Source organism: Thalia democratica, chromosome 4 (genome assembly GCF_965202585.1).
Source record: "Thalia democratica chromosome 4, ktThaDemo2.hap1.1, whole genome shotgun sequence".
In the NCBI taxonomy this organism is placed as follows: Eukaryota; Metazoa; Chordata; class Thaliacea; order Salpida; family Salpidae; genus Thalia; species Thalia democratica.
The window spans coordinates 45,672,393-45,686,060 of NC_139168.1; the positions used below are offsets into that span (position 1 = coordinate 45,672,393).

A 13,668-nucleotide genomic window follows, 5' to 3' on the forward strand; every position below is an offset into this window, starting at 1 on the left:
GGTTGTGATAAACATTATGTACATTAAAATATAGTCAATTGCACAACTATATTTATCGCAGTTTTAAACTCGCATAAATCAATAACGTATTTAATTCTTGTTATTTAAATTAAAATACTACATGATATTTTTAGGGAATTTTATGTATATAACAAATTTTTATTTAAATTTACTAAGACATACATGCAATTAGTCAAAAACAAATCAAAATTTACTCAAACATACCTAAAATAAGGTAAAGAAAATAAAAACTTGCTAACTATACAGTGTTAATAGCCCTTAGAGAAGCTTAAAGCCCTGCTTGCCAAACAAAATAAGTTCAGGTATTTTAATATTTTCTCCTAACTTTCAATCTATCGACTAGCGTAGCGCCTATATTTTTTTTTTGTTGAGATATACGACTTTTTTACAGAGCTACTACATAAAAAAAGAGTATAAGTAACATTTTAAACAGCTAAACTTTAGAAAATAAATTTTTGGCAAGCATAATGAGAGTTTGGCTTTAAAGCATACCCTTTTCAAAGTGCACTATGGTATTTTTATTTAAGTGCGCTTAAAAAACTAAAGTTTTCAACTTGTTAGAAAATAAAACGTCTATGTTTTTTTTTGTGATGGCTAGAATTTGGTTTAAAATTTCACCTTTAGTTTTGTGTCAACTGTCCCAACAAATTTTAACTACTATTTTCTATATTAAGCGTGGACAGTTTTTACAGTCAGCGGGCCAAATTAAAAACAAAAAGTCTTTGGCAGGTTAATCGAAAAAAAAGTTTTTAGGGTCGTTTATATTTGAAAAATTAAATTGTAAAATTAATTTTTTTTTTAAGTGATAGGAAAATAAGTAAGTCGTAAATCTGGGGTCAGAACAATGCCAATTATCTATTATTTTAGACAGTTAAACATTTTTATTCAATAAGAAAGGCTATATAGCTCAGAATTAAACTGTCAAATGAAATATAAACCAAAATTTTTATTCACAAAGCTTTCATCATTTATCTAACATTATCAATTTAGTAAACGGCTGTTAAAAACAAAAAATAAAATAAAAAACGTTGGCAAACCTACTAAAAATAAAAATAAATTAAGCTTTACGTATCTATACAACCAAAAACTATTTTACTATAATGAACAACAAAATATTTCATTTAACACGTTAATAAATATGAATACTACTTCAAGGAAATCAAAAATTCAAGCTTATAAACATTAGTAAAAGTACAAATGTACATACAATAAAATGTTTATATATGAAAAATTACAAAAAATTCATCATCTTACTAAAATTTACTTTTGCTTTTACACCCTCTATAATACAGTGTATAGTATTGAAGCTAAGTTAATACTTGATTTAAGTTTATTTATGCAAAATTGTTCTCTATACTATAGTCTAGATTCTTTAAACTTGGTTGTTCCAAAATAGCAACTTCGTATTTGTCATTAATGTTAAGATTGTCCAGTGTATAATGCACATTCATCTGAGATATCTTCTGAATCTTTATCTAAAACTATACTTTTATGTTGGCTATGATTTTCACGAAGTGCGTATATTTTACATTTTTGCTAGAAATAGTCTTTTATTGTTTTTTTTTTTTAGCAATTTGATTATAACTGTTCAGAAGTTGACTTAAATTTGCTGGTTTTGTAAATAAAGTTTTACCTAATGGAAATAATTTTGATTCCTCTTTGGTGAGTTTTGAGACCTTATTAAACTGAGAAAACCAATAGATACTTTTATTCTTACTTTTTTCTTTATTTGGTATGTTGTCATTTTCTTTTTGCCTATAAATTTTCTCAAAATAGTCTTCTGTTAATTTTAGGGTCGAAATTGGATGCAATACATTTGGTATTGATTTTTTTCAAACGCTCATAGTAACCTTCTTTTCTTTCCATTCTTTTCTCTTTTCCAGTAATTATTCCTTTAAATGTGTTCAATGGATGGAAAGATTTGCTATTTAAAAATTTAAATACAAATTAAAATACAAATAGTATTAAAAAAAAGGGAACATTTTAGCATAAATAAACTTAAATCAAGTTTTAACTTAGATAAAACACAACACAGTGGTTTATAGAGTGGTATAATAGTAAAAGTACATTTTAGTAAGATGATGCATTTTTTGTTATTTTTCATGTATATAAAATGTACATTTGTACTTTTATCAATGTTTATAAGCTTAAATCTTAGATTTCCTTGAAGAAGTATTTAAATTTATTTTAAGTATTAAGTTAAATGTTTTGTTGTTTAGTATGGAAAAAAAGTTTTGTTTTGTAGATAATTAAAGCTTAACATATTTAATTTTGTATATTTATTAGTTTTGTCTATGTTTTAATTTTTTGTTTTTAACAGCCGTTTATAATGTCAAATAAACGATAAAAGCTTTGTGAATAAATAGTTTGGTTTATAATTCACTTGACATTTATTTCTGAGCTGTATAGTTTTTCTGGTTCTTTACACAAGAAATTGTTAAGAATTAATCTTTTAGTTTTTAATACTCTGTATAAACTAAACACGAAATATATTTTTTTTTAAACGTGCCATTAAACAAGCTTCGTTTTTTCTTGCTTTGTAGAAGTTTTTCCAAGCTAAAAGTATGTTTCGGGCGAGATTTAGCCCACGGACCTTACGTTGCTAACCCAACACTGTCGACTACATCCATGAAGCCATAAACCATAACTCTACATTGAAATACTTTTAATTATTTCAATTATTAATTGTTTTAAATGCTTGGTAATAACTGTTTTGTTTTTAATTTCTTTATATTTTTTCGGTATGCAAGAAAAAAAAATTGTACTGCTTTTCTTTTAAAACATATATTTGCTTTACGAAAGCCGCTTAATTGTAAGTGTCAGCTTGAAATTCGGTTTAAAAATTTTTGGAACAATCTTAAAAAGCTAATGGAACATTTCTAAAAATGTTCAGTTTAAAGATTTTAAGTAAGAGTTTAGTTTTTGATAATTTGGTTCTAAGCATCTAAACATTTTAGGGCCATTATTTCTGCTAGTTACTGTTTGTTTTATCTTGTGAGAACAGTATACAGCTTTTTTTGTCATGAAGTATTTCACAAATAGTTTAATCTGCTCTTCTTTTACTTTAGTTGCAAGATTGGTTGTGATCAAATCGCCTCCTAACTATTACAGCATTATAATTTAAGTTAAAAATAATATATAATTAGCTTAACTGCATGACTAACAACAACAGCATTCTTTTGGACAAAGTTGTTAATTGTTATTCTATTAAGTTAATTTTTACTTTTTTCAATAATTTATTACAAACATAAAAAAAAAGTTCAAAATATTAAAGAAAGGCCCTGGGAGTACATTAGAAAGTTAAAAATTAAACAACACTTTTCACTCAGTGAGCTCGTATGGTTAAAGTAATCTAGAACTGACATGATTTTTCTTTTAAGTGTATACAAATGAGCTATTAAAGAATCAAGCGGGTTTTATAACTGTAGAGCATAATTTTGACACTTTAACTACAACACCATCTATATTTCAAGAACAAGTGTCATGAAAAATGGATTTATATCTTTAAGCGATTCTTTACATCCAATATAAATTACAACTACGGAAAATAGAAAAAAAGCTCAACGGAATCTTTCTATACATTTTTCATTGCACTAAACGAATGCTTTTTAGTTTTATTTTGTTCGTACCGATCAAGATATGAATTCAAACTAACATAATTTAAAAAACACCGATGTCTTTAGTAAAATGGACAACTTTTTTTAAACATATTATTATATTTGAAAATTATTAATTACTTAACAACTATTATACCTAAAAAATTCTAATAAGTATCTATTATATTCTTTGGAAAAACAATGTGATATTATTTAATAAATATTGAAAACAATATATAATGTTCGTATCTAAGTTTATAATGTTCGTTTTTATCTTAAATTAGTTTAACAGTGTAGTAGTTTCAGTTACTCTTTATTTTAGAAAATATTAATCTATTATAACAATTTTAAAATGTACTTCAGTCTTATATTCATAGTTTTACACTTTATTTAAAACTTTTAGTACATTTAAAAATACTAGACGAAATTTGTTGAAAAATTAATTTTGTTGTTTTTTGACAAGTAACAATATTAAAAATGTTTTAAGTATAGCTAAATATTTTGCTATTACATTTTAATTAAAATAAAATTGTTGTATTATTTTTATTTCCAGTAATTAAACTGTCTTGAAAAGTTATAATGTTGTTACACTTGCTTAAAAAAAAACTGCGTTTAAAATCCTACATATCTAACGGGATTTTCGGACCTAGCGGTAGGTAAATTATGAATTTTTAATTTAAAAACTTAGTCTGAAAGTAACCATAATAAATCTCAAGAATCTGTGCCCTAAATCTTGCTAATTTTTTTACAACAAATTCAATCTTAATTTTGTTTTATTTATAAATCAGCTTAAATTAGTCTTAATTTATATTTAGTAAAAGTTAGTTTTTATTGAAGTTTTATTTTAAATATATGTCAAATTTAGTATCTATTTAAATCCAGTTTCAATTAGTACATAGTTAGATTTTCAAACCGGTTTATTTAAATGCATTCTAATGTTTTGCAATTTAATTTTATTACTTTTCGTCAACAATTTTAGCCTTATTTTTACAAAACTCAACCGTGTAAAAGTGTCACTTGTGTAAAAGTGAAGTGTTATAAAAATGATGACTCGTGCTAAAGTGACACATGTAAAGTAAGATTTTAAAGTTAATATTTTTAAACCAAAATTCATTTATAAAAATATATCACAGTAAAAAATAATTATTACTAAATAAATTTTCAAAATAATTAAAAAAGTTTACTTTGCAAAATAATGATATCTCAAAAATTTAAAGCATTTTTATTGCTTTTTCTCGCTCTAAATGTTTAAAGAGCAAGTTTTTGCGAAACGAACTGTTTTAGGAGTTAGTATGTATTTGTTTTAGATTAAAATAATTAAATAACTGATTTTATAAATATATAGGTTATGTTGTATTCTATGGTGTTTGATAGATAAAATATTTGAGTTGTAACATCTTAATTTTATCCTCGAGTAACCGTATTTTTACTTAATAAAATTTACATATAATTTTATATAGTTGCGTTGTGATTTCAACCGAGTATTAAGTTGGCAACTATTCCGTCACGTGTAAATAATCACTAAGTCTGATCTTTGAACTAAGAAAAATGTTTAAAAAAAATCTTGACTTAAAAATTTTTACTCGTTTACAGTTTAAAAACGTAACTTTTCTAAAATAACATTCCTATAAATTCATTTATTCATAAAACAACAAAAATTAAAAAAAAAAATTCAAAAATATGTTTTATAACATGTTCACGTAAAAATTTAATTAAAAACAACTGTATTTAAACTTTGAACATTCCAACTAGTGTTACGTCATAACGCTTTATTATATCCCCCCTTACTACCAAATGAAACGAACAATGAACCGGATCCAAGTTCTAAAATTGTAGATAGTAAGTTAAGCTGTATAAAAACTGATATCACACCTTAATTATAATTATTTCAAAGTACAAAAAACTTTAACAGTACAAAAAATTTAAACCTTTTCTGAATTTTCGCTATTGTTTGGTAACCAGGTTATGTTTAAATTTTTGAAACCTCCAAGTTCGATATTCGACTTCAGAACTTCAAACTGAAACCCTTTTGACTGAGCGTCTAAACAATTTTCTACGAGAAAGTCTATACCCTAATATTTAAAAAAAATTGTTAAGTATAAGCAAACTTTTTTGAACAAAATGTGACAACACATTTTAATACCTTAAGCTTTCACTACTAACAAATAAACATCATTATGCATTTTTGAAGTTTTAGAAAACTAAATAAATACGAAGTCTAACTCGTTTGAAAATAATTGCTTCAGAAAATTCAAGACATTAAAACTCACAAAAAAAAAAGATTTACTATAAGTTTTATTTTAATACACCTTTTTACTAGGAAACTTTGAGCTTTTCAAACAATAAACTTTTAAGCTTCTTGTATCAGACATTAGTTCATTATTCACAACTTTGCTAATAAACGTGAGTAGAACTTGCTCAGTATGTGCCTGGTTTTTATCTGAAATTTATCACTAAAAATTTCGACGTAATACATTATAGTTTTATCAAAATTTAATTTAATATTACTAAAAAATTAAGTGAAGTAAAATTAAATGTGGAATTACTTATAAAATATATCAGTTCAAGTATGTCTTGTTAAAAAAAAATACTGTTATTACAATCATTTAAACAATAAAAATATCTTTTTATTTTACTTATGTACACAGTATTATGATTTTTTTATTTCAAAACAACAACTACCTAAAAATTGTTTTGTTAAAAATGTCTGTTTGCATGAATTTATGAGATCACCATTTTCAAGATACATCATGTGGTTCGAACACTTTCCTAATAACTCTATCTCGTGACTGACCATCTGTTTTGAGTTAATATAGTTAATAGTTCGGAGTTCACTATGTTTTTTAAAAGTTGTTCTTATTTCGTGTATACTTAAAAAAGGACTTTTAGTTTAATAATTACTGATTGTAGAAGATGTAAACTCAATTGAACAGCACTTATAAAAAAGTCTGTTGTAATACAAAACTATTGTATTAAAACATGTATATACATTTTCTAAATATTTTTTTTATATAAAAGTTTTTTAATAAAGTACGCTAATAACTACATTTTCAAAGAGTAGAATTTTCATTTTATCAACAAATCGGTTGTTAGCGTGATCCGGCTGAAAGGTAACCGCAATTTGAACACAACTTCCTGGAAGAATGCTGCCTGAAGCTGGAACGCAATCGAATATTACTGTTCCGTTAACATTCCCATTTGCTGTAGAATAAATTATTTAAGTATAAGTACAAATATATATTAAAATAGGACATACTGCGGAAGCCTTCTTCTGCTGATTTCATTATTATTTCGTAGTCTATTGATAGAGATGACTGGTTTATAAGCTGTTAAAAATATATTGTAATTAACAAACTTTAAAATAAACAACTTTAAAAATATTGTTAAAATACAAACAGAAAATACTTTTATGCTAGACTAACGTTAAAATTTTGCACCGCCTTATCTCCTTTAGCCACCGGATTGCTGAACTCAAACTGCTGTACGTCAGGGTCAAGTTTCAAACTAGGGAAAACTCCCTCACCTGCAAGAGTCAATTCGAGCTTTGCGTTTTTGGAGTAAATTTGAAGTTTTTCCTGGTACTTGTCATGTTTATCGGGACAAAAAGAAGCTTTTATGGCGTGGGTTTCGCCGGGACTAATTTGCTTGAACGCATTGACAATGTTAAACGGTCCAGAATGATTTAGTAACGAAGTCTTCAGCTGTTTTAATGAAAAGTTAAGTACAACAAGTTTAAGGTCTTTAAAGAAAATATTTTAAATTATAGATAGTTATTCTACAGACATTAATAAAGTAATAAAAAAAACTTTAATTTATAGAAACAATAAAGTTGTCAAGTTTAATACTTTCACATAGTATAATGTGACTATTGTAGTTACTAAATATTTTAAAGGTGTATATGACACTTTGGATTAAAAAATAGTCGTTTATACCATGTTTTCTTAAATTATTTTTAGTAGAAATAAACTAAAATCAACTTTAAAATTTTTAAGTTGATCAGGCAGGTTTATTATAAAAATTTATTTTCATTTTATTCTTTAACAACCATAGTTGAGATACAGTTTTTTTGGTAAGTAAACATTTTTATAGAGGTGAACTTCTTTACATTGCTTGCATACAGAGTATTAATACAAGTTTTAAAACCAGCTTTAAGAAAAGTTAAAAAAATAATCAGTTTTTACTTTTTTAATAAGATAACGTATAAAATCTGCTCTTTATAAAGTGTAAAAATATTAAAGTGCTTTATTTTGTTTTATTAGTAAGTTAACTTATTTGAATCAATAAAATTAAAAATAACTATGAAAAACATAATTAACTTTTAATGTGTATCAGCATTCTTAGTTAAGCTTAATCATGTTAAGTTGTTTAAACAGACTTTAATATAAGAAGCTTCAAATATGTTTAAAAGCTAGATTCAAAAAACTATAGAGCTAAATCATTAAATAAGTATGCTGACTAATATATATTGGACTTATATAGTATTTATAAAGAGTTACTTTACACTGTTTTTGTTTTTATAAAACTTAACGATCTAAATTTTTTAGTTTAAATACTTAAAATACTTTTTGTTAATGTTTTCAAAAAACTATTAACATAAACATTTGTAAATTCAAATAAAATAATAAAAACTTTAGCAAGCAACTAAGAAATAGGTGACATCAGAACTGATTGTTTCAAAATTGTCAAAGTTAAAACCATACTTGTAAATTATGTTGAGAAATATTCAACAGAGTAATGTTGTTGATGCTCTTCAGGCCAGTTGAAACTTGACCGAAGTCAACTTTGTCGCGTCCTCCGTTCGACAGAACCACCACCGGGGGTCGCACTGTTGGACAAACAACTTGCAAGAATATTGTGTTGGCAGCGCTATCAAAAACTAAGATAAAACTTCTACCTTTTTTGAAAAAAAGTTGTACTACCTCAAGGTCGTACTTTATCTAAGCTAGAATTTTGTCGACAAACTTACGTTTTAATGTTAAGCTGTTTAAACGAAAAGAATAAGAAGTAGTAAAAGAAATGCACGGAAACAAACAAATTAAGTTCTAGAAATAAACAGAAAAATAGATAATAAGAAACATGTCACTTAGACTAAAAATAACTTTTACTATTCAGGGATGGGTCATTTAAATCTTAAAATAAAAAAAATACAACAGATTTCTGTTGAAAGTCTAACTTTTTTAATTTAAGTATTGAAAAATATTGTTTTATGATCTAATGTCGGCCATTCGTGTAGTCCAGGGTTTCCCAAAGTGGGCGAAATCGTCCCCCTGGGGGCGATTTTAGTATTTTGGGGGGCGATATCTAGTAAGGGGGCGAAAGGGTGGGCGATAACTAGTAAGGGGGCGAAAAGGGGGAGATTTTAAAATTTTGGGTTGTCATAAGATTTTTACTTTTTTTCTTGCTATTTTACTATTTTTAGCTTGCTATTAATTATTTGACCCTGAGGTAAAACTTAAACAAAAAAGTTTATTTTATTTATGAAAAAAAAAAGAAAAAAAATCTTGTGCTTATGACTCCTACTTTATAGTAAATATTATATTTTCATTTATATATTTCCATATTTAACAATTACATATATCATAGACGATTGGAATCCCTCTCACTATTTTATAACCTGACATATATGTTATTTGGGGTTATAAATTGTTTGTAAAAATCTATGTTATTTATTACTAACTATCACCTCATGATATTTCAAGTTGCTTTTTGAAAAGTCACTAAGTTAGACTAAGAAATAAAACTATACAGGGTTGCCAATTTACCTAGAAACCTGGAAAAACCTAGAATTTGACAATTTAAGCAAAAAAAAACCTGGAAAAAATCTGGAATTTTTAACAATTTTAACATATTAAGTAGTAAAATTTAGATTTGACACATAAAAGCTATTATATAGATAAAAGTATGGATCCCTTCGAGGCAAATACTTTTGAAGTATACGACTTACAGGAAACCTTCTCAGACTTACAAACTGACCTTGAACTTAAAGTAAATTCTTCCAAAAAACGATATGAAAGCTTTTGGACTCAACAAAAACTAAGGCAAAAGTATCCAATCATTTTAGAGGAATTTAGATTGTTGTTTATAACTTTTCCTTCTAGCTATGTTGTTGAGAAAGCTTTCAGTTCAGTTATCAACATCTTGAGCAAAAGGTCTATTCTAGATATTTATAAAGGAGGTGACTTAAGGCTCTATTTTACTTATTAAGAATCAGATTAGAAAAACTTGCAAGCAGTCATATTCCTCATCCTTCACATTATATTAGACTTCAGTAGCAGACATTATTTTATGAAAGTTTTTTAATTTTATTTGATCTTTTGAAGTATTTCTTATTTAAGCTGGTTTGTATTGTATTTAAGTAGTCTTTTTATAATAACAACTTTATTAAGCTATTCATTCTACAACAGGTTTGCATAATGCCTAATAAATATTATTTACGGTAGACTTCCTCTTGAGTTCGCACTTTTTACCCAAAAAAAAGTGCAAATTTATATTTTCTTAAATTTAACTAAAGTAAAGTCTATTACTAACTAAATATTAATAAAACAAAATATATATAATATTTAATAGCTTATATAGATCTTTTTTTTTAATGAAAGTTTGTTTTATGTTTTAGTGGATTCCATGTTTATTCATAACATCATTGCGTATAACATATTGAAATTTGTCATTTCGTAAAATAAAATATGGTAATAAATTTCTTAGATTTTTTTCAAAGTGCGAACTCAAGCGGTTTATTAAATGGTTTATGTTTTAAAGATTTTAATAATTTTATTTTGACCTGGTTAATTTTGTAGTTGATGTTCGTTGTTTTACATTACAGTAAAAGTTTTTATAGCATAGTGATTAAAATATTTGTTTGAAAGACCTTTATTTGACAGGTTTTTGTTATTACTAGTTTAATCTGTGTACAACTTATATCACTATAAAACTATTATCTGATTGTAATATTTTGACAACCATTAAAGTTTTTATTTCTAAAAAGATTTTTTTGGTTTTAAAAGAGTATAAATTTGAGGTTTCTATTTGAAATGACTTCTACTTTTTCATTTAAAAGTTTCTTAAACACAATTTTATTTTCTAACTTGATTTATTATTGTTCAAAAGTTTATTATAATATAAGGAGTTTTAAACTATTAATACAAGCTTTTTGTATTAATAAAACTTTTTGTTTTATCTGAATTCAATATATATTAGCAATTAAAATATACTTAGTTTATTTTAATACTTCAACACTAGCTTTTAGTTTTTCACTATTTTCCTCTGTTAAATTATTGTAGGCTAATAGCTAGAAAAAAAAACTTTTTAAACAGAATTAAATAAGCCATCAAAAAGACTGCTACAGTTACAAAACAAAACTTAAACCTAGTTAAAAGTTTTTTTTAATTGATTACTTTCTGTTCACAGAATTAACTGTAAAACATTGGATTTTTTTTTCGAATTTAAATAAAGAAAAAAAATTGTTAGAATTAAGGTTTAGTTCCCTAAAGATTATTCCAAGTCAAATGCTATTTCATGGTATTCTACTACAAAACAAATAGTTTAAAAAGTTAGAAATTAAATTTTTAACTTTACAACTAACTTGCTTACAATATATCTTAGCATTGAAATTAGTAAATTTACTGCATTAACTGAAGCTGTTGATGAAACCACTTTTCATGTGAGATAATCAACCAGTCGGTCAAACTTCCTTTAACTAGATCAGAAATAATATTTTAATATATATTTCATTATGTGTAAAATAAACTGTTAATTCTTTTATAGTTTTTTAATCTCTGGTATAGATACTTTAAAAAAGCCTATTTATAAAGTAATTTAAGTATTTTGTGCGGCTTAAATAAGTTACTTTGTATTAACTTCTAACTGTCCGAAATTTGTTATATGAGATATTATTAAAATGTCAGGTTTAAGTTAAGATTTCAGGTGGGTAGTGACGGCTCAGATCCAGTCGCAGATCCAGTCGAATTTCGACCCGCTAAGTAAATTGAAAACTACTTGTGCAAAATAAATAAAATTTAGTTTTTGATATCTAATATTTTGATATACGCTTTTATTTCGTTTTCAGTTCACAAAAGTATTTCCTAGATCACAATAATACTAAATCATTTTATTACAATTTTGCTCGAGTTTTTTAATTTTCTTATTTGTAATTTTTCTAAATCATGCAGCCCGCAATTACATTTTCTAACGAGTTGAAAATAGAAATTATTTTTTAGTAAATATGAATTGCTGAATACAAAAATTGTCCACCACTGACCTAAAAGTTTCAATAGTTTCAGAATAGATCATATTTAAACAGGATTGATTACAGATTACTCAAGGCTTTTTAATAATTAAGTATTTTAATAAACTTTACTGGGCTTCTAAGAAAAAAACTGTAAATTATTTTCTTAAGCCCTGTAAACTACTTTGAACACAAAAGTGCGTGCATAAGAAGTACAAGACTAAATTACATTTCGAACACAACTTTTTTTAGCTCAAAAGTTTGTACTCAAAAGAAAAACTACTTTGTAAAATCGTGGGGGGCGATTTTTTTTTCAAGTTACTGAAAAGGGGGCGATTTAGTAAATGAGTTTGGGAAACCCTGGTGTAGTCTGTCATTTAGTCTTTTCATTCTTTTTTTTAGTTTTGCACATAAAATGTCATTATTATTTTCTTGTCATTTGTCACAATTAAAAAAAAAAAACACTAGCTTTCAAGCGAGTACAAAAACTAACTTGTATGAAATTTTTTGTTCCGATTTCAAAGTGCATTCACCGCTTGCTATGTGGCAAGATATTGAGTATGTGCGCATGTTACCATGGTAACTCTGGATCAGCGAAGTGGTTGCATTTACGTATTCGTCTGAACTAAAATTTTCAAAACTTAAGTATTAATTGCATATTAAGCACGTTCTGTATAAAGCATCTTTAAAGTTAAGTATATATAAACGTAAAATTAAATATAACATGACTCAACAAAATTGAATATATTCTAGAACAGTGATTCTGAAATGGGGTTCCGCGAAGCTTTTCGAAATTTAAAAAAGAACATTTATTTAATTAAACATTTTATGTAAACTTAAAATTAGGGGTTCCGCGGAAAAGTTGAACTTTGGAAAAGGGTTGCGCCACTAGAAAAAGGTTCAGAAGCATTGTTCTAGAACATACACTAAAAAACTTGATTCATGTAAGAAAATTAAAAACTTAAAAACTGTAACAAATACTTTTTATCCAAGATTGTGTAGTCTGTAAGGATTTCTGTCGATGAGCTTTCAGTGACAGTATCATCATATTCGGAACCTGTTCTACTCTGCAGCTTCTCTAATTTTTTTGCAAGTTTGCTTTCTCTTATTTTTCTTATTTCATCTCTAATGTCTTTCTCTAAAAGCTTGGGAGCAAACTCAATGCTCACTAGGCAACGCTTAAATTTAAAGTATAATAAAGTTTATTTGTTGTGTAAACTACAACTAAATTTCAAACCTGTCCCGGGTAGACAGTGCCAACTTGTGGGTACAGGTGAAACGGAGCGTCCTTGGGAACAATAAAATTGAAACTTGTTGGTCCCACCGGAAAAATTTCACCCATCCCTAGAAAACATTTTGATAATTAAGAAAAAATCTTTAAACGTAAAGAAATTAAAGAAATATGTTTAATGTAAGTTATTACTATAAAAAATTTGTATATGTCTAGAAAATAACGCACAGTCAGGTAGTAATAATAAAACATGCAGGAGTTTACAAACACTGTCCGTTTTCATTTGCTATTTCTTTTAAAAACAAGATGAACACTCTAACAAACCATTCTTTTAAAACAATATAATGTTATACTGCCGCGAAGAATTTTATACAAAGCATGAGTATTGTTCTTGAAATTTCTTATTATCAAAACTTAATTACTTGAGTGTGTTTTGCAGTAAAGTTAAGTTTGTAAATACTTTTTATCAAAAAATTGTGACCTATTCTGGGTACTGAATGACTAAATTCGTTAGCATCAAGATGCGTATTCATAATTTCTATTTTCTCACTTCTTTTATCGTAAAGAGCAGTTGCTGCAAACTTAACAACCTGCAAGTG

General features: G+C 26.2%; 1 protein-coding gene across 1 annotated transcript in view; it reads right to left on the reverse strand.

Moving 5' to 3' along the window:
• Positions 1-5,345: 5,345 nt before the first annotated feature.
• The window catches only part of LOC145834152 (cilia- and flagella-associated protein 74-like), a 35,116-nt gene continuing 26,793 nt past the window's right edge, over positions 5,346-13,668 (reverse strand). The window contains exons 25-36 of the mRNA XM_082941514.1: positions 13,551-13,659; positions 13,076-13,182; positions 12,820-13,016; positions 12,332-12,463; positions 8,318-8,483; positions 7,040-7,318; positions 6,874-6,943; positions 6,664-6,818; positions 6,300-6,414; positions 5,927-6,057; positions 5,546-5,689; positions 5,346-5,441 (exon numbers count right to left, since the gene is read on the reverse strand). Of these exons, the coding sequence (XP_082797640.1) occupies positions 5,346-5,441; positions 5,546-5,689; positions 5,927-6,057; positions 6,300-6,414; positions 6,664-6,818; positions 6,874-6,943; positions 7,040-7,318; positions 8,318-8,483; positions 12,332-12,463; positions 12,820-13,016; positions 13,076-13,182; positions 13,551-13,659 (1,701 nt within the window). The remainder of the gene's footprint in view (positions 5,442-5,545; positions 5,690-5,926; positions 6,058-6,299; positions 6,415-6,663; positions 6,819-6,873; positions 6,944-7,039; positions 7,319-8,317; positions 8,484-12,331; positions 12,464-12,819; positions 13,017-13,075; positions 13,183-13,550; positions 13,660-13,668) is intronic.